General features: G+C 52.7%; 1 protein-coding gene across 1 annotated transcript in view; it reads right to left on the bottom strand.

Moving 5' to 3' along the window:
* Tcerg1l (transcription elongation regulator 1 like) overlaps positions 1-20,827 on the bottom strand; it is a 168,489-nt gene that overhangs the window by 21,847 nt on the left and 125,815 nt on the right. Inside the window, exon 8 of the mRNA XM_046448690.2 lies at positions 9,299-9,368. Coding sequence (XP_046304646.1) covers positions 9,299-9,368 — 70 coding nt within the window. The remainder of the gene's footprint in view (positions 1-9,298; positions 9,369-20,827) is intronic.

The raw sequence follows: 20,827 nt of genomic DNA on the forward strand, positions 1-20,827 counted from the left end.
AGGCACAGGACGGGACCCTTCCAGCCCAGTCCGGGGGCTAGGTCACCTCCCCACACTCCAGCGGCCACCCAGCCTCAGGGTTCCTTGGGCACTGGCCTACAGTCCCAGTTGCTCTGCTGCATGCCCCTGCTCACCTCAGCTCCTCGGGGCCTCCCGTCAGTGTAGTGCACCCTTGCCTGGTCATAGGGCCAGGGTGCCCAGTGGTCCAGGCCACGAGCACCCAGCCTGTGACTCCTCATCTGGGTCTTCCCAACACAGCCCTGGCAGAAGGACCACAGGCTCCTTCCTGTCCTCATCCTCCCCCACCCACATGACCCTCATCCCTCCGCCCCCAGCTCTGTGCATCTCTGTGCCTTTGTCATGAGGATCTCTCTTCCCGGTGCTCTTCCTGCCCCTGTCCACCCACAAGCCCTGGCTCAGCTTGTAGCTGGCCACCTGCCTGTCTCCCCTGGAGGTGGCCTCCCCCTTCCAGTGGCTGAGCCATTCTTTCCCCTGAGCTCCCAGGGCATGGCCTCCCTGCAGCAGGGTGTCACTCAGGTTTCCCGTAAAGAGATTCTCCCCGTCCACCTCCTGTAACGCAGGGCCAGATCCCTGAGGGCAACAAAGTGCTTGTTTGGTTGCCATCAACAGCTCTAGGCTTTGTCTTTGGTGCCCAACAAGCCGTGACAGGTGCTTGTTGGATTAGATTTTGTGGTTTATTTGTTTCTTGTAACTTCCACAGAGACATTTTAGACACCGCTGAGCTCCAGGTCCCAAGTGTTGTCACATTTAGGTAAGTGACATGTGACTACTGAGTTCTCTTCTCTGATACCCACTGCTTCCCACCATGCAGGAGCCGAGAGCAAGACCGTGGGCTCACACAGGGTTGGAAGCCCTAACAGGTCTCCTGAGGGCGAGTGCACTGACCTCTCCCACGCCCACCTTCTGCACCCCCTCATGGTGGCACAACAAGAAGAAAGGATCTCCTCTGAAGGGATGGGAGAGGAGGCCGACTGTGGGGAACTAATGGAGAACTCCAGCTCTCCAGCCACACAGGCCTGCCCTTCCCACGGAGATGCTGTGATCTTAGACAAGGCTTCTCATTTCACTGACTGTCCAGTTACTTTTCATCTAGAAAGTTGAAATAATAATACTACCTACCACTTAGGACTTGTTTGTAAAAATCAAATGAAATAAGGACACCTGATACTTGTTTGCAATTTTTGGCAAACACACTGAACTGAGATATTGCATTTAGTTTATTTAGCAGGAGGCTGGTCCGTAAGTAGCACTGGTGAGGGTGGTGGTGCTGATGCCAGGTGACGACAATGAGGTCAGTGGCGGAGGTGGAGGTGATGGTGGTGTTGCTGCTGCTGCTCTGGCAGTGGTGAGGATGATGGTAACATGGTGATGATGGTGGTAGTGATGTTGGTGGTGGAGGTGGTGAGATCGTGGTGATACTGCTGCTGGGGGTGGTGGAGGTGTGATGCCATGGTGGAGATGGGGACAGAGATGCTGCTGCTGATTCTTCACCTCGTTGTCTCTGGAGGCTTCTGACCATCCATACTAGCTCCTCCCAGGCTGGGCTCCAGCCCTCTGTTCATCTGGGGGACGTCTCATCTTTTATTTGATTTAATGGATGCCTTCCAGCAAATAGGTCTGGGAATTCATCATCGAAACAGCACCCTCCTGTGACTCTGGTGTTATATCTGGTGTTAGACGTGATACACAATTGTACAGGAATCAAAGTTTCTCTGAATCTTTTTGCCATGGGGCCTCAGACATCCTACCATGTGTTATAAAAAATGATCTTAAGATGCAACACACTCTGAAAGAGCTGCGTTCTCTGGTTCTCGGCTCAACACTGTGGTGCAGAAGCCTGTGTCTGGCAGCTATAAACAGGTTGTCACACCAGTCAGGGACGCTGGGACCCCGGGCAGCAGTGGAGCACAGGAGTGTCAGCCCTCCCACACCGTCCTGCTCGGGGGGTCTAAAGCCCAGGACTGCACCAGGACAGATGCCTCCCCAGGTTGGACCACGGCCTTGGGCAAGACCTGACTGTGGGGCCTTGGCACAGGACCCAAGAGGGGATGGTGCAAAGAGACCTCTGAGCTCGGCAGGAATGGCCATCCCCTGACCATACTCAGAGGCAAGGCTGCCCGTGTACAGGCTGGGGGGAGCAGGGACTCCAGCCACCCAGAGGAGTAGGCCTGGGCTGAGCCTCGACTGGTGCCAGGTGCTTGTCCCCTGGCCTCAACCTCACAGTGGCCTACCCTGCTCGACTGACTGATGGCCATCCACCACCCCCTGCTCTCCCCACCCACTGTAGCTCTGCCCTGATCCCAGCCCTTGGACCTCGATATGGGTGGTCCTCTGGCACTGAAAGCACTTGCCAAGATGGCCCTCAGTGGTCACCAAACCCCTTGTCAGCTCTGCCAGGTCAGGCAGGCCCTCGTGGGTGGATGACCCCCCATGCGTCATTGGTCATCCTCATCCCTCCCTCTGCCTCGTTCCCCACCTACTGATGGAAGCTAAGATGTGCCACGGGCCACGCTAGGCAGAGGGCATGGAATGGGGGCACCACCATGGTCAGGAGCCACTGTTGTCCTGGGCTCTGCGGCCCAGCTAGCAAAGGCTCTGGAGGCTCTTGTCACTTCACCTGCTCTCAGGGTGCCCTGGCGTGACGCACCGTGCTCTGCTACTGGTAGCCGGCGGCCCCTTTCAGACTGGGTAGAATCCAGCAAGCAGGGAGCCTGCCCCGTGCTCCCTGAGGCACGAGGAGAGGTCGGCTCTGGTGCTCTTGGGGCAGTGGCCCTGGCTCCAGCACCTGCTTTACAGCGTGTCTCTTCCAGGAGCTTGTCTGCTTTGCTTCAGGGCTTGGCTTGGCCAATCTGGGGGGTTTGCCCAGGAGCTGGGAGGTCTTCCAGCGCCGCATAGGGACGTATTTTTGCACCTGTGACCCCTGCAGCTCTTCACCTGGGAACACACAGTGGTGGATCCAGGGAGCTATCTCCTGTCACCTGCCACCCACCCACAACACAGGGATGTGGGCTGGCCGCAGCCTTCTTCTTCTGCAAGGGTTCCAGAGCATGCTCAGAACACCACAGCCCTCAGCCCGGGGTGAGTCTTGGCCAAGGGGAGTGGGAGCTGCCTCTGGGGCAGTGCTGACAGCAGCTGATTGATCACTTAAAACAAAGCCAGCGACAGCAGCAGCAGTAGCAGCAAGCATACTTTCCTGCCTGAGCTGCTGTCTCCAGCTGCTCTTTTCAGGGACTCCTAGAGAAAAGAGATTAGCGCAGTCACGTACATCTCAGGACACAGGCCTCTAGGAATTCTGAAACTCAACAACAAAACTTGTGACACTAAGTGAAGCAAAGGCCGAGGGAAGGGTCCAATCTACCCAGACCCACACACAAAAACAGATGGCGCTGTAAGATGGACAGGACAAAAGGCCCTTGGAGGACATCTGCACAAACTGAGGACTGAGGGAGGCGTCCCCAAGAACTCGGACTGTGAACAGGTGCAGCGAGACCTCAGGCCACCAGGGACCAGCAGGTGCTGGCAACCACCCCAGGCTGGAGAGGGCAGGGGCACCTCCTGTGGCCCCAAGCACAGGGAGCCTGCAGCGTGGGTAGGGGGAGTCCCCAGGTTACAGGTAGCCCTTGGAACTCGGCCACTGAGCAGCTCATCAGGGTGCCTTCCAGGATCCCAACTGCAGGGCAGCCAGGGGCCCAGGGAGGATGAAGCATGGGATCTGGGCCCAGGAGCGCTCCCTTCAGGTGATAACTGGCACTACAGAGAAACTGGAGTGAGCACAACCTGAATTTAACAGAAATGACCAGGCCAGGTGAGGCTGTGCAGCAGAGAGGACCTAGCTCCAAACAGCACCTCGCCCCAGGCCCAGGGGCGGTGCAGAGCCAAGAATCCAGGAGCACCTTGCCAGGCCCCTGCCTCATCAGCATCTCACTTCAGCACGGGTTATCAAAGGACCGCGGTCCAATACCACCCACAACCACTCTGAGCTTTAGGAGACGAGGGGACACAGGGCTGTGTCCACAGCAGTGGCCTCAAGGCAGAAAGACGTGATGAAGTCTGGTGGAAATTCAACTGTTTGAGAATGAGCTAAATCTTAAAACAAATGATAAATGACATAAAATAAGAGCATATACAGAACAGAAAAACTGAGAGAGAAAAAGATATTAGCTGCAAACAAGTATTAGGAAAAAAAAAGGTGTGAGAAAATCCAGGAAATAATTAGAACAAAAGGGACGAATAAGAAATGAAAGTGAAGCAAGAGGAGCAAGAGGGAGTGAATGTCACGGTGCCCCTGGAGAGGAAGAGTGGGGCAACAAGGATGCAGGCAGGGACATGTGACCAGGGGCACAGAGAGTGGCGCCATGGGAGGGAAGAGCCAGGCGGCCTGGAATCCCGCGGGAGAGGAGCGGCCACCCAGAGCAGAGCAGTGGACAACACCCTCACAACTGTCCTCCTATCAGGAGACGCCCGCTAGCTCCTGTGCCTTGGCCGACCACCACGTGAGTGGCACGTGGCCCGTTACTGTCTTTTAAAACGGCACATGGCAGCTGACCGTGGGGGTGGTGAGGGAGAGCTGGGGACTACCGTGGCCACGCAGCACCCTGTGGAGTCCGTGGACGGTCGCGCCCCAGGAGGCTCGGGAGCCAGTACCCTGCTCTTAAGTCGATGGCACAGGGAGAGTTGAACATGTGCCCCGTGTTTCTGCTCAAGCCACAGCCAGGGGAAGCAGACGGTCTGCGGGGAGAAGTCTCTCTCTGTGGAAGTGTTCTTGCTCCTCTGCGTCAATGAAATGGAGAACTGAGAGGTTCCAGTTAGCAGCCCCTAAGGAAATAATGGATCAGACAAGTCACCTGCTCACAACACAAAAAGACAGATGGCCAAGATGCGACAGGCCGGATGGAGGGAACACCGCACCACTGCCAAGTGTTCTCGCCAAAACAAGAGCCAAGCCTTGTTTACCAGGGAGGAAAAACAAACAGGGACCCAAGAACACGGTGAGCAAACCAGAGACGGGGACAAGGATAAGCTCCAAACTGGGAAAACTCCACCGGAGAAGAAACCACTTGTTACAGAACAAATGAAGAAACGCGTGGTTGGAGGGGAGGGGCTCGTCTCGGGAGGAAAATCTGCAGAGGGCAGACACGGACCTGGTGTGGAAACCGGCTTGAGATACAAAATCCAGAGAAACGAAGCCATCCAGGAAATGGGAGCAAGGGGCACATCTGAGAATGTTGAGAATCATTGGTTTTTACCACGCTTACGTTTTTTAATCCTTATATTTCAGTCATCATCCTAAAATATTACAGATGGTACTCACATGATATCTGCGCTTTGTTTAAGATAGTTTGGGGGACAGGTGGACAGCACCTGCCTTTCCAGTGGTTGAGGCTGAGAGGTGGGCGGGAGAGGGAAGCACATGGCTCCAGGTTCCCAGTGAACTCTCCCTTAATAAACACCTAACGATAGGCAAAGTGACCACTGCTCCTTCATTGGCCACCCATTCCCTTGTCGTCACGTTGGGCCCTTTTCTGCAGCGTCTGCTAGATGTGTGCCGAGTCCTCGTCCCCAGCTTAAGACCCGCTTGCTGACTTCGGGTCTCCCCTCTCAGAAATGCTAAGGTTCAGGGTCCTTTTTGCAAAGAAAACAAGCACCCGGGAATATCTTCCACATTTCAGCCTATAAAGACACATCGAACCCCCTGACAAATGGCTGCTTCCACTCAGTCTTCTCACAGACTGATCAAAGGAAGGCCCCATACAACATGCCCTGATGACATATGGCCTGGCTCAATACCGCGTAGACAACCACAAGTTTCTTTACAGAACTGATTTAACTACCAAGGATGACCTAAGAGGTAAGTGGGCCTTCATGATTTTCTCCATGCACGTTAAGGACCAGGAAGACCCGGTGCACCCTCCTAACTTGTATCCCAATCTTAGTGCGGGGGTCCCCAGAGAATTCAACCAGACCCCCGTGCAAAGATTGGGATACAAGTAACTCTGCCGTTATCCAGCCACAAGTTAAAGACATAAGTTTATAACGATCTTCATTTAGAGTCCACTTACTTCATAGGATTATCATGCCGCATTTTCAAATGTTCCCACTTTCTCAATAGTTAATTTTCCTGGGATTCCAGATATCAAGGACACAGGGAGGGGAGGGGCTCCTTCTCACTATGAGAACAGAGGCCTGGTGTGCTGGCCTCCTGCCTGCTGGACACACTGGCTGACCTCTGTTCACCTCTGCCTCTACAGCAGGGGCTCTGGCTGTACAGGAGTGTCTCCTCCCACAGTGAACTGTGCAAGTGTGGGCTTGGCTCCAAGACCGTCCTGGTTGGTGGCAGTCTCCAGACTTGGCCTTGCATAACAAGGATTGAAAGCTACCATCAAATTCTCATATTTTCCCTTTAGATGTTATGTGATTCTTTTGCTCTGAAAGGACCCACCCTGCCCCAGATCACATGCAGGTGAAGGGCAGAACACAGGGAGCTCGATCATAGTCACACAGCTCCTTAGAGGGCATCTCAAGGTCATGCCTGGGCATGAGGGTGGGGAGTCCTTGTGGGAATTGCCTCTTGAGGGTGGCCTGAAAGTCCCCTAGGTCCCAGATCCTTCCAGAGGAGGAGCTTCAGGTGTCCTGTGGCCACTTGGTTTCCTGAGAGTAGGGTCATGGAGAGGGATGTGGAGAGTTTAGGAACATGGGCACAAGGGGCACAGGATGCCATCCCAGGCCCTCAGATCTTCAGCCAGAGCTGAGTACAACCTCAGGAAAGCACCAGTGTGACACCCGTGCTGTGGTAAGTCCACTGGCCATGCACGTCCAAAGCCATTGATTGACCTTCCCAAACCCCTCAAAGCACCATAGCAAACAATAGGCCAAGCCAAGAGATTTCCTTGGGCTTCCTGTAGTGCAAGAAATCCACACCAAATGCCATGAAAATGTAAGAACACTTCAAAGTCACTGGGCCAATGATAACTGAGGACACAACAGAGCAACTCAACTCTCCAGTGCTACAAAAGCCGTCAGCAGAGCAGGAATCCCAGCTCCTGGGGCCACCCTGCCTACAGGAGGGGGCTAGAAGACACGCACATCCTGGGAACCTCTCCAGGGTGTTTGTGGATGCTTTCATTCTGTTTTTTTAAACACATGACATATTTAGCTGAATCCCTAAGACAATCCAACTATTTGAAAAAAATCCCAACTCCTTAAAATAAACTCGAGAAGCAGATACAAGCTATGAAGATGTGCACATCAGATCCTCCAGGACCTCCCAGCACCCACAGAAAGGGGACCAGCAACAATCAGCCACTTTCTGGTGGCAGGGAGGGGGGTGGCCCTGCCATGAGCACATCTGCCAAGCAGTGAGCAGCCGCTTTCCCTAATGGCCCTGGCCAGGGAGTCGACAGCTTGTCATTGTGACACTTTTCTCTCCAAGGGAAGTTTAGGGAAAGTACCATTTGGGCCTCAATTACTGGCCCAGTCCACTTTGCTCATTTGCATATGAATGCCCTGAACATGCCTAGGTTGTGCCAGGGTTCCTAAGAAACCAGGGGCAGACGTTACTTCCAGAGCTCTCTCCTCAGTTTACTCCTTTTTTCCCTCAAATATCATAAAATAGCTGCTGAATAGTCCCACCTTGAAGGAGGATTTTAAGTGCTTTTTGATGAGGAAAATTCTATTATTTATACAAAAAGGGCCAAACAGACTGATTTCAGTAGACTCCACAGGCATGTTCCTTGATGGACAGGTCAGATTGCCCAACATGAAACACAACCAACACCTTTCAAACTCAGCATGCGTGTGCACAGACAGCAGGGGTGGCTTGCTAATGTCCACGGTGTGGCCTTGGGGCGAAGAGGCAACCCCCCCCTTCCTGGACCTTTGCCATCATCAGAGACCCCATGTGTCCACTACCGGTGGCCACCCAACTTTGACCCCTAGAAGCAGTCTCCTAAGGAGAAGATTTGGGGCAGCAGGAAAATAGTCCCTAATGTGGGCAGAAGGCCCACCCTGGGGCCACGTGGAACTGGCCTCTGCTGCATGGCTGCCCTGGTATCCTCCCAACCGCAGCCACTGGCTCCAGGGTGCTGTAGGTGAGGCAGCAGGAGTCCAGGGAGAAGAGGAGGTTCCTACCTCCTGCCAGACCCCTCCTTGAGTTGGGGAGGACTGAGCTTATCTTACCCTTCTTTGTTCTAGAAATTTCTGTGGTGTCTGCTTATCATAGAAGGCAGGTCTTGTTCCTGTCTAACCTGGGGTACCCCTGAGTGCACCTTGAACCCCCGCTTGTCAGAACAGTGGCACTTGATCACATCAGTGTCCTTCATCCTGTACTAGAACATCCCAGGAAGAAGGGCCGAGGAGGTGGGAAAGGCACAGTCTGAGAGCATCTCCTGCTTGCTTGGCTAGGACAAGTGTCGGTCACAGCAAAGAACAGCTTTGGAAGCACATTTCTAAGAGAAGGAAGCACCACAGTGCCACACTCGGCCACTGCCTTAGGATCCCCGCTGCAGGGCTGGGCGGTGGTTCTCATGAAGGGGGCTGGGTAGAGGAACAGTGCTCGTGTGGACGCGCCCGCTGCAGGAGACCCAGGCTCCACTGGCCACCGATGACCAAGCCCAGGAAGCAGCCTATGAGGGCACACCGAGGCACCTTCTGGAGTCACTCTCGCCTCCTCCGCCAGGACGGTGTGCAGGCCACAGCCGCCTCCCTCTGTAGGCCACACGGGGGAGCTTAGACACGTGCTCCCCAACTTCGCCTTTTATGTGGAGCTCAGTGTATGAAGAAAGGCTGACCAGCTGCCCTGTAGGAGGGACCAAGGAAGAGCCACGCCCTGCTGGGAGGAAAGGCCGGTCCCACAGCCATGGGCAGTGGGCCAGCTGGGATGGATCCTGTCACTGAGTGCCACAGGCATTTCTCAACCCTGCAGTCCCATCTTACAGATGAGGCCCCTGGGACCAGGCTGGATCAACTGCCCAGAGTCACTCAGTCGGTAAGGCACGGGGCCCACCGGAGCCTCGCCTGCTCCTCAGCGCCTGGCCCACCCTGACCACTCCCTCCACTCCAGAAGCACAGGCAGGGTTGGAAGTGGCCCTGGGAGGACAGGGATGGACCAAGACTGTCCACAGTGTCTCAGAAGCCAGAGCCTCTGTGAGGTGCCCAGAGCAGGCTCCAGGACAGACCCCAAACTCTCTTGCCATCCTTCATTTGCAGCCAAAGAGATCTCTCTGCACACCACCCGAGTCCCCATTACGGAAGCCCCATAGGAAAGGACACTGCCACCTACCGATTCCTCTTGGTTTTCACACTTTGGTATTCCCTGCCATCTTCCGAACTGGATCCATCGCTGCTATCGGCTGAAAGAAAATCAAATTAATGAGGCTGGAGGGTCAGACTCAGTGCTCGGCAAACCAGCAGGCTCCTCTGGAAATCAAGGAAACAGACCTCCCTTAGAGGCTGACTCCAACCCAGCAGCTAGCCTTCTCCTCCAAGGGGCACATTCCTATGTCTCAGCAGAAGAGGAACCTCATTCTGCTGACCTGAAGAGAGGTCATTTTTAGCTGGTGTCCACTTAGAGGCTGCTGCACTTTCCAGGGGGTGGAATGTTCAGGGTGGTCCAACGCCTGACCCTGGGCCTGGCCCCAGGATGAGCCTCCCTCCCTCTCCTCTGTCTCCTGTCCAGGTGGTAAGGGAACTGCCAGCCCAGCCACCTCCCTGTCCACTGGCTAATGAAGAGGAAGATGCTCAGCAGCTGCCTCGTGGTGCCCCAGAGCTTCGACCTCCTTCCGGGGAAGCTCACATGAGTGCAGCCTTGGGAGGGGTGACTCCGTGCTGCCTGAGCCTGCGCATTTTCTCTGTCAACCCGACCATTCACTTCCCACCAAATCCTCATGGTGACCCATGCTAGGCTCCGCCCATCTTATCAGAGTTGTGCTCTGCTGTGGGGTGTACAGGGCTGGGGGTGAGAGGGAGGGTCGGGTTCTGGAGGCTCATGGCCTACCTGAGCTCCGGCTGCTTACCCTTCAAGTAGCCTCATTTCACCAACACCCCCTCCTTCCTGCCATGCACACAGCCACATGGTCACCCTCCCAGGGGACCCCAACTGCTTCCCAAGCAAAAACTGGCTGTAGGCCAGCCACCCCTGCTCCTCCAGCAAGGCCAGCAGTTGTACGTGGCCTGGTGTGGAGTTTCCTCTAGGTAAGGGACACGGCACAGGGACGGTGCTCCTTGCAAATGCAGCTGGCTCAGGACCCAGGCTTCCTATAGGGCAGCAGGTGAGGACAGCGCTCAGGCCCCAGCAGAGCCCACAGGGGCTTCCCAGGCCATGTGCACACTTCATGCTGTGTAGACCTTTCCCCAGGCCTGCCTCCTGCCTGGGTGGCCAGAGGTATGACTTCCTGGCTCGATTCTGAAGAATGATCAGAAGTTTGGTGGGAGGCGCTTATCCATTCATCTTCCAGGCAGATGAGGTGGGAGACGAAGGGGAATGAAAAGGTCAACAGTGGGAGGGACACAGAGCCCACTGACACCTTGGTTTACAAGGGCCCACATGACTCAATAATCCTGTGCCGGATTGTGCTCCAGGGAAGGCAGATGGGAAACACAAAAATCCTTAAAATGTGAAGAACGGAGCCGCACTCACACCGCTGTTATTAAGAGGACTGTGAGTACTGTCGGTCGGGGTTCAGGCTGAATGATCTCAGCAGGAGTGGGGGCTTCTTTGCCTCTGAACACACAATTCAGAAACCATAAAGGAAAATATCTGCAACTTGTCTGAATTTAAAAGCAGAAGACCAATGGGCGTCAGGTGAGAGGAGCTCTCGGGTGGCCTCTGCACCTGCCACCGAGCTGAAGGGCGACCTGGAGTCACCACCTCAGAGCTGACCACCACAAGCACAGTGAAGAGAGCGGAGGAGGTGGCTGCCCTGCTGACCACAGGTAGGGACAGGAAGAGCTGTGCCCAGGCCATGAGAACAAGGTCCTCTGAACAGTAGAGACGAGGGTGGGAGCCCGCGACCAGCCAAATCAGCCAGGGCCTGAGGAGGGGTTTAACAGAGACCCCCCAGAGGAAGCCTGCGCTCAGAAGTCAACTTGGGATAGTTCAGAAACAGACCAAGGGGCTGAGACGTCACGACTCCTACAAGAGAAGGGGAAAGCTGCCCCACCCCGGGCGGACGATTTCCTAAATGTGACACCATAACAGCCAACAAGACACCGATGCACTGGACTTGACCAAAATGAAAAAGTCACTTCTCAAAAGACCCCGTCAGTACAGCGAGGAAGACACACCAAGAAAATATCAGTGGGTCCCAGACACAGGGCTTCCAGGGCCCAGAGGAGAGGGGCACAGGGAGCTCATGCCCAGTCCTCGGGAGACTCTGGTCTGTCACCATGTGATGGCAGACTACATCATGGACATACTTGATGTCACTGAAGTATACACTTAAAACTGGCCAAACGGCAAGATTCATGTTGGGAATATTTTACCATAATAAGAAAACACAGGAATGACTCATCTTATGGCAAAAGAAAATCAAAAGACAAGGGCAGATATTAGAAGGCTATTCCAGCCGAAGCCCACTGACACCTTGATTTACAAGAGCCCACCTAACTCGATAAGGAAGATGAGAACTGAAGCGCTTCCCAGGAAGACAGAACAGACAGGGGCCGCAAACCTGCGAAAAACGATTCCATTTTGTTCAAAATTAAAGAAACGCCAATTGAAACAAAGAATGACTTTTGGAATTGAGTTTTGATGACTGAAGGCGATGAACAGAAAGAGTTCGTGGGAGTGAGAACAGATCGGTCCCTTTGAAGGAAGATGTGCTGCTACTTGTCACAGACGTGTAAGATGCATGTACCTTTTGATGCGGCAACTCCAGTAAGGCCCAATCACACAATAGATGCACTTACAAAACGTGAGTATATGTGCGTGTGCTTCTAAGTCACCGAGTTCATGGAATGAGGTTGATGGAGAAGTCCCCAGCCTGTGAGCCCAGGGTCTTCCCTGCTGGGAGGGGAAGTGTGGACACCCGTCATGTCTGGCCTTAAGGGGGGGGGGGTGGGAATCCCTGCTAAAACTGACTTAAGTCTCAGGAGATGAGTTGTGGGTGAGGCCTCTAACCCTAACCCTAACCCAAGGGACCAGGTGACTGCCACGTGGTGAGGACAAGGGAGTCTGTCCTGGCACCACCTGCCTGGAGTGCAGCACTCTCACCCAGGCATTGGACAGAAACTTCCAGTCCCTCCCTTCAGGGTGGGTGTTCCATGAGGTGGCAACCCTGCCCAGCACCCACGCGGGCCTGCCAGGCATGCCCACACCCCACTTCAGTGTCCCTGCCTTGGCTTCAGGAAGCAGCTGTCCCCCAGCAGAGGCGCACCCTGGAGCGAGCTGGCTGCAGGATGTGAACTCCTGGGAGCTCTGGGGCTGACTGCAAAGATCAGCAGGGAGAGACTGTGGCCAAGTGACTTCAACCAGAGCAGCATCAGGTCACTCAGAGGAACAAGACATCAGGCCTTCTCCCCATCCCCTTCCGACCTGGGGCAGTCCCTGGGGTGGCTGAGCACTGCTGAGAGGGCCTGCTGGAGTGCGATGCCCCTGGTACCCCAGAGTGAGGTCCAGCATCTTTTACGGGGAGTCTGTAAACAGAGAAACTGGGGAGCCTGTGGATGAAGTGGCACTGAGCTTCCATCTGGACTTGGAAAGCCATTGACCCTGGTGTGGCATTGCTGCGGTGGCACCGAGTACCACCTGGGCCTGCACACAGCCCCACGAGCCCACAGGGTGCTGGCTCAGTGGGAGGCTGGCTGGACCAGAGTCCCACCTGCGAACCTGCCTGTGGCAGAGACTCAGTGCTCGCCAGGCGCAGGCCAGGCCACTGGCTCTGCTCCCTCAGAGCTGGGCTCTGCCGCAGATGGCTCTCTGCACATGGTCTGAAATCCATGAGCCCCTCAGTGGACTGGTCAGCCACTCGCAGGCCATCTTGTTCTGTTTAAGTTTTGCAATTATAAATGAGAAAAAAAAGGGTGATGAATGGTGTAGTCTTATCCCTGTGAGGGGCACCTGGGCTCCTTCAGGGGTGCAGAGGAGTGACTCTTCCAGCACACAGAAGGCCAGATGAAGCGGCTCTCCCTGGCGACGACAGAGAGCACCCGCAGGGAAAGCCTGGGCAATGGGCCTGCCAGCAGGTGGCGGGGCTGACCTCATGTCCATCAGCAGTCTCCCCACCAAGCAGGCAGGACAAGTGGGCAGGTGGGGGCTGCAGCAGGACCAAGGCCCTGGGTGAAGGAGCAGATCAGACCCAGCCAACGGCAGAGGGGCTGCACCTGCAGGTCCAGCCAGACACCGACAGACACTGACGTGGCTTCTCTGTACTCCTGAGGTGCAGTCAAGACCAGTGCCAAGAGTTCAATTTAGGCAAAGAAGAGCCTGCTGACTGGGCTGATGGCTGCAGCTGCCGGCACGGTGGCTCCAGGGGCATTCTGTCTGGATAGACTGGGGTCCCCAGCTGAAGCTCAGGGAGGAGGCACTGCGTTTGGTTGGGAACCGCGGTGGGCAATGTACACAGAAGGCCCTGGGACGGGGAGGCAGCCATGTGCTCTCTGTCCAGTGCCACAGGCATCCCAGAGCTTCCCATGCCCTGGGCACCCTCCTCTCAGCCCACGGGCCTTTTCCCTCTTGCCTCGGGGGCCGCAACAGACTTCTTTCCTGTACCCCATCTTCTGGGGTCTTGTGTGGGTGCCTTGCTCCAGGGAGGACTCTGGGCTATAGTTTGAGTGCTCACTGTGCTCCGCCACCCACCACCCTGACCTCTTCCCAGCCCCCAGGGCACGTGGCTTCCTGCCCACAAATGCTCCTAGCGGGAGGCCTGTGCTAGACCTAGGGCAGGTCACCAGAGTCCCTAAGACTTAGGAGGGAACTGTGTCCCCCCTCCCCACTTCCTTCCTTTGCTCCTGGGCATTAAGTGCAGGGCACTACTCTGGAAAGTGCTGCTCTAGCCCTCCTGTGTGACAGGGGCCCAAGGCACAGAGGACGACGAGGCCTCCAGGAGGTAAGAAAGTGCAGTGCTAGAGCCTGGTTCAGCCCCTGCCCTGTCCATGAGCCTCCCTTGTGGAGGCCAAACAGCTGAGAGGCTCGTGACAGGAGTGCAAGCTAAGGCCCAGCAGCGCCCAGCACCCCAGGCGTCCCTTCCCTAACAGGAGCGACCCGGAGGATCCCACAGGTGTTAAACAAGAGCACCACCCTCTGCTTCCTGCCTCTGTCAACGGGGAGCCTCCCAAGGGATCACCTGCCCCTTGCCATTCATCTGGCATGTCACATAGAGAGGCTGACTAATGCGGCCACTGAAATGCAACTTGGTAAATAAGGCGCTCACTGTGCCAAGAGCAGGCCTGACCCTGGGTGGCAGGAGGTGACCGTACTGACTGCAGCTCCTCTCGAAGGACCCCTCCCTCAGAGTGGGGCAATCGTGCTGTGTGTGGGGAGCACCTCCCACACCCACCTGAGCCCCTGGACTCAAGGAAGCACCTCGGCTTATGAAAGCTCCAACATGTGTATCTCGATGGCCCTGGGTCCTGCTGAGCGCCAGGGCCACCTGGTCCCATTGTGATGTGGAGACCCAGTACATGCAGTCTGGACCAATTAATACTTGGACAAATGACCGTTCACTAACCGCAGCTGTGTTTACCCACAGGCCAATTTTATACCCTGCTTGGTGGAATAAACGTCATCCTGAATCACATTCGTCCTGATTATCAACAACTGAGATGTTTGCAGAACAATCGAAGCTCAGGAGCCTCCTGACTGTACCTCAGGCAGGGGAGGAGGGGAGGGAGCACAGAGCAGCCCACAGCAGGCCCGGCCAGGCCTCCTCAGACCGATTTGGGGTGAAAAGCCCAGTTCACAGGGATAGAAGCATGACCTTGGCAACTTGATTAATCCCTGTTCTTCAATTCTGTCTTCTTCACAATGGGCATGAAGACCGTGGGGCACAGAATAGTGCCTCCCAGAACATGGGCTTCCCCACCTGGAACCTGATCCGTCCAGTGTTGGTAGGGGGAGTCCAGTTTGCTCCAGCTCGCCTTAGGATGGGAGACCCTCCCCACCACCCAGGAGGACCCCTGGGAGAGTAGGAGAGGATGCAAGTCAGACTTGAGATGCCAGGGTGCTAGGCTGAAGCTGGAGGAGGGCACCTTGCGGCAGGGGAACCAGGTGCCTCTGGAAGCTGGAAAGGTGGGGTGGGGATCCTCCCCAGAGCCTAGGAGCACGGCCTGCCCAGGCCCAGGGACTCCCACTGGACTCCACCCTCCATACCTGGAAGCTGACCGTGTGTCTTGTTTGAAGCCTCCTTTTTGGAGATGGTTTGTTATGGCAGCAACTGGTATCCAGTACCCATGGCACTCACCTGCAGCCACACATGGGAGCTCCTTGCTGTCCGTGTCCCTCCACTCTCCTGGCCGGAGGACACTCACCTCTTCAGTTCTCTCCCCAAGCCTCTACCCTACTTGGCCAAGCCATCCGAGGCACTGAAAATGCAGGGGCGGGGCTTCCACTGCCTATTTCTCCCTGCTTCTTCTTGTCCCCCAGAGGGAGAGCTCAGCTCCCAATAGCCAATCGCCTCTGCTATTTCCCACTGGCTGTAGAGGCTCCCAGCACAGAGTCGGTATGCACTCGGTGGACAGGGCCGGCAGGGCTGCAAGTCGCTGAAGCCGTGGCACCCCAGCCAGACTGCAGGGAGAGAGGCTCCGCAGCTGCCTGGGAAGGTGGAGGACCTCGGAGAGGTTTGAGGAGTAGAGCTGGTGGGAAGACCAAGGCCAGTACTCACCACAGTGAAGAGCTAGTAATCTCCCCAAGAATGGCAGGGCATGTAATGGATGGGCTTGGGGTGAAGCCTGGTGCTTCTCATTTCACTTTAGTTCAACAGGCATTTATTCTCAACTAACAGCAAAGCTACAGAGCCATAAAAAATCTGGATGCATTGCAAAGTAATTAGAAAATAATTCAGGCCTTCACTTGAATCCCTCAGCAATGCTAACAGAATGAACAAGCGGCTTCTTCCCTAATCTGCTGGGTGATGAGCAGCTTAGTGCTCTGGGCAGTTCTGGATCCCACCCATAGACTTCCTAATACCATGTGCTGCCCATCCACACACTGTGCACACCCAACAGCAGTCCATTTAGTGGACATCTATAAAATCCACTTATTCCATTTGTCTCTTGAAAAATAATGGGGGTCAACTGGAATGCTTAATTGTTGCATTTCAGACTAGAAACCAGAATTAATAGCCTGAAATCTGGAATGATTCATAGATGAACAAAATGTGAAAGCAAAATTCTCTACCAAGAGCTTATCACAGTCTCCCCAAAGCGTGTTGCAATAATGAGGGTCAAAGCACTCGATGAGTCGTGATGAATGACGGTCAGGATGGTGCCACACTGGCTGGAGGTCATCCACTCAGCTCCCTCATCATTAATTAATCCTCCAGAAACAACTTCTGCCCTAATTGTTTGGCTGCAAAACTCTCCAGATGAATTTTAGGAAATAGAAATTATGCTCTTCAGGACCAATTCTACCCTGGCAACTGGACATTGAAAGTTGAGGTCATGATTATTTGCATATCTTTAAGAATCATCTAAACAAAAAATAATGTTTTAAGACCATCTCTTCCTCTATTTATAGGAGGAGGTAATATTAAAAATAGTTTTATAACCAGGTGGTAGAAAATAGACCCAAGGCCAACATCATACTGAACAGAGAAAACCTGAAACATTTCCTTTAAACTCAGGAACAAGACAAGGATGTCCACTCTCACCACTCCTCTTCGACATAGCCCTTGAAACTCGACTCAGAACAATCAGGCAAAAGAAGGAAGTTCAAGGGATCCAAAAAGGAAAAGAAGAGGTCAAATTACCTCTGTCTGTTGGTGATATGATCCTATGTCAACAAGATGCAAAAAATTCCACCAGAAGACTTTGCAGGAAAGTAGCAGAATGCAATATCAACATTCATAAATCAATAACTTATGAATATAATACCCCTATAATGAATCTTCTGAAAAGTAAATTAGAAAAACTATCCCATTCACAATGACCTAATAAAATACTTGGGAATTAATATAAGCAAAGAGGTGAAGACCCCCACAATGAATATTATGAAACACTGAAAAAATAAAGTGAAGAAGACCTTAGAAGATGGAAAGACCTCCCATGTTCTTGTACAGCAGAATTAATATTGTCAAAATGTTCATAATACCAAAAGAGATATACAGACTCAGTGCAATCCCCATTCTGAATACCAATGACATTCTTCACAGTACTAGAAAAAAAAAAAAACAGTTATACAATTAATTTGGAAGAATAACAGATCCAGAAGAGCCAAAGCAACCCTATTTAGCAAGAAGAACAATGCAGGACACAGCACAATATATCTTAAATTCTATTACAGAGATATAGTAGCAAAAACAGCAACATGCAGACATGAAACCAATGGAATGGAATAGAAATGTAGAGACAAGCCCCATGTTGGGACAGTCATCTGATATGCAAGAGAAAAGATGATCATTTTAACAAATGGTGCTGGGAAAACTGGATATCCATATGTAAAAGGAGAAGCTAGATCCTTTTTTTCATCCTGCATGAAAGACAAATTAAAGTGGATGGAAGTTGTAGGAATTAGAACAGAAACTTTGCAACTGGAAGAAGAAAACTCAGGGTCAACACTTCAACATATTGGTATAGGCACTGGCTTCCTTAACAAGACCCCTAAAGCTCAAGAAATAAAATAAAAAATCAACAAGTGGAAAACCATCAAGCTAAAAAAACATCTACACAACAAAGGAAACAGAGTGTAAAGAGAGAGCCTGCAGAATGGGAGAAGATCTTTGCCTGTTCCACCATAGAAGATGAATATCCACAATATGTAAAGAAGTAAAAAATCTCAACACCAAAAAACAAATGACCCAATTAATAAATGGGCAGAAGAACTAAACAGACACTTCTCAAAAGAAGAAACACAAATGGCCAAAAATATATGAAAAATGTTCGACATCTCTAGCCATCAGGGAAGTTCAAATTAAAACTACATTGAAATTCCATCTCACTCCAGTCAGAATGGCAAGGTCAAGAATACAATTAATAATGAATGCTGGCGAGAATATGGGGGAAAGGTACAAGGTTGGTGAGACTGCAAATTAGTACAACCACTCTGAAAAGCAGTACGGAGATTCCGCTAAAAACTAGGAATCAAACCAAGTGACCCAGCTGTCCTACTCTTCAGTATTTATCCACAAAGAATTAAAATCAGCATACTATAGTGAGGCAGCCCCATCAATGATTTAGCAGTGCAATTCACAGCAGCCAAGTTGTGGATCCAGCCCAGGGGCCAGCAGATGAATGGATCAAGAAAATGTTGGTGTATATACACCATGGAGTTTCACTCAGCCACGACAAGAATGCAGTTGTGGCATTTGCTAGTAAATTGATGGAACAAGAGAACATCCTGCTAAGTGAAAGCAGCCAGACTCAGAAACCAAGGGTTGGATGTTCTCTCTCATATGCTGGAACTAGAGCAAAATAAGGCATGGAAAGGGCAGTCAGATATCAAGAAGTCAGAGGGAAATCAGTGGAGTAGAAGGAGGTTAAGGTGGGGGAGGAGGAACAGGAAAGAGGGGTAAATGCCAAATGAACATGACAAAATCACACTGTGTGTATGGCATAGCATACCACGACCTCCACCTTTAGGTATATCTATAAGGCACCAAGTAGAAATAAGCAGATTACAGGTGTAATCCCAGCAGCTCGGGAGGCTAAGGCAGGAGGATCACAAGTTCAAAGCCAGCCTCAGCACAAGTGAGGCACTAAACAACTCAGCAAGACCCTGTCTCTAAATAAAATCCAAAATAGGGCTGGGGATGTGGCTCAGTGGTCAAGTGTTCCTGAGTATAATCCCTGGTACCTCCAAAAAAGTAAAAATAGAAAAATAAGTGAAAGACAGACGAGGAGAATAGAGAAAGGGGAATAGGGGGAGGGAAGAAGGGAGGGAAAATGTGGGTACTGGAGGAAAAACAATAACCAGTTTGCAAATTACGGAACAAATTTTGTGGACAAAAAAAATGTTTTTACAACTACATACAATTTTGTATTCTCTCGTCTGTCTGCATAGAGCAGTCAGGTCCACCAGGGTAAAGTTGGTGGGAGATAGAATAGCATGGGCATAAATTTAAACTAATGAGGTCTTTCCAGTTGGGTTGGGCCGATTTAAGGCTCAGCTCTCTATTATAAGCATGAAATGAGGGTCCTGTTAACAGAGGGAAAGGGACTATTGGCCTCCGGCAGGCAATGCAGGACCCTGTCCTCCACCCTCAGGCCCTCAGGCCTTGAGATGGCAGAGGACCCTGCATCTGCTCAGACCCGGCTGATGTCCAGATGACAGAGAAGGGAGAGCCATCATGCATGGCCTTTAACAAGCTCATTTCGTTCTTATTTCTACTAATTCTTTGGGGAAAAAATGGAATCACATCCAATTATCTGGAAGCATGCAAGCTGAAGAAGAGAGCAGGGAGTCTGCCCGCTCACTCACCCTCTGCCAGGGGATAAACCACCATTAGGGTAAACTGGGCCTTAATGCTTCTCCTAGGCCTGGAAGTTCTCACGATCTTCCCAAGCTATGCACTGCTCTGTCCACGAGGAAGAACCTTGAGAGACTGATTTATATAATGGTTTCTGAGCCTCTTTCAGGACACAAAACATCTCTTTTAATACTGGATGCCACTTGATCAAAGGAGGAAAGAGAATCACCAGATCTATTGCTATCGTCCCTGAACCCAGGGCCATTTTTATGTATCTTACAGTTAAACATGTACCTAGGACATCTTTGACTCAAGCTGTCTGGAGGATGTTCTCAGCATCTTAAGTGAAATAAATAGTAAACCTGTCATCTCTCAAATCTTAGAAGGATAATACTACTTGGCAAGAGCACATGTCCACACCTCTTGGCACTGGTAAAAGAAAACTTTAGTAACACCATTTTCTAAAGGCCTCTGGATTTGACAGGTGCAGGCTGGTGTCATGCTGTGTTAGCCCCATATAATGTGAAATGAAAAATAGCATCACAAATACCATAAAATAACTCCCAGAATTAATCAAAGACCCTCTTTCAGGGGATCAAGACCCCATGTCCACTGGCCCGGCCTTTCAGCTATGCATGCCCGCCTCGGGGTGGCAGAGAGCTCCTCTCAGGCACCTCTCTGGTGGAGCGCTGCTAATTTAATCCACGTGCTCAGCGAGCAGGGCTTCCCCAGCACGGCAGTTCATGAAAAATGTATCAGCTCTAACCGGAAAGCAGCCTTCTGAAAATGCTGAGCGTTCTTCTCTGACTCTTGGTGAGACAAGATCTACAAGGGCCTCCTCACAATCAGCCGCCTCCCGCCGCCCAGCAGCCCAGTCTCTAAGGGAAGAGGGTCTTGCCCCTCCTGACATGCGCTGCCCTTGCTGCCGCGCTGTAGGGACTGAGCGCCAGACTCAGGGAGCCGGAGGCAGACGAAGGGCACTGTCTGCAGTGATGTTCAGCAGGCCTTTGGAACAGAACAAGAGACTGGCCAACGGCACATTAGACAGGAATGTGGGTGCAGGGGGTGGCCTCCCCGCACTCACAACACCCAGTGCACAGAGAAGCCGGAGCCGAGCACCTAGAAGGGACAAGTTTCTGCCCTGAAAACGTCAACAACTGCACCCCATGCTGGGAACGTGACCCCTCGTAACCAGTCCCCAGCCAACCAGGAAAAGCACCCTGTCGCCGCACGCCCCTGACACACGGCCC

This window comes from Marmota monax, unplaced genomic scaffold, assembly GCF_021218885.2.
Source record: "Marmota monax isolate L192 unplaced genomic scaffold, Marmota_monax_Labrador192_F-V1.1 WCK01_AAM20220418_F8-fsc00076, whole genome shotgun sequence".
NCBI lineage: Eukaryota > Metazoa > Chordata > Mammalia > Rodentia > Sciuridae > Marmota > Marmota monax.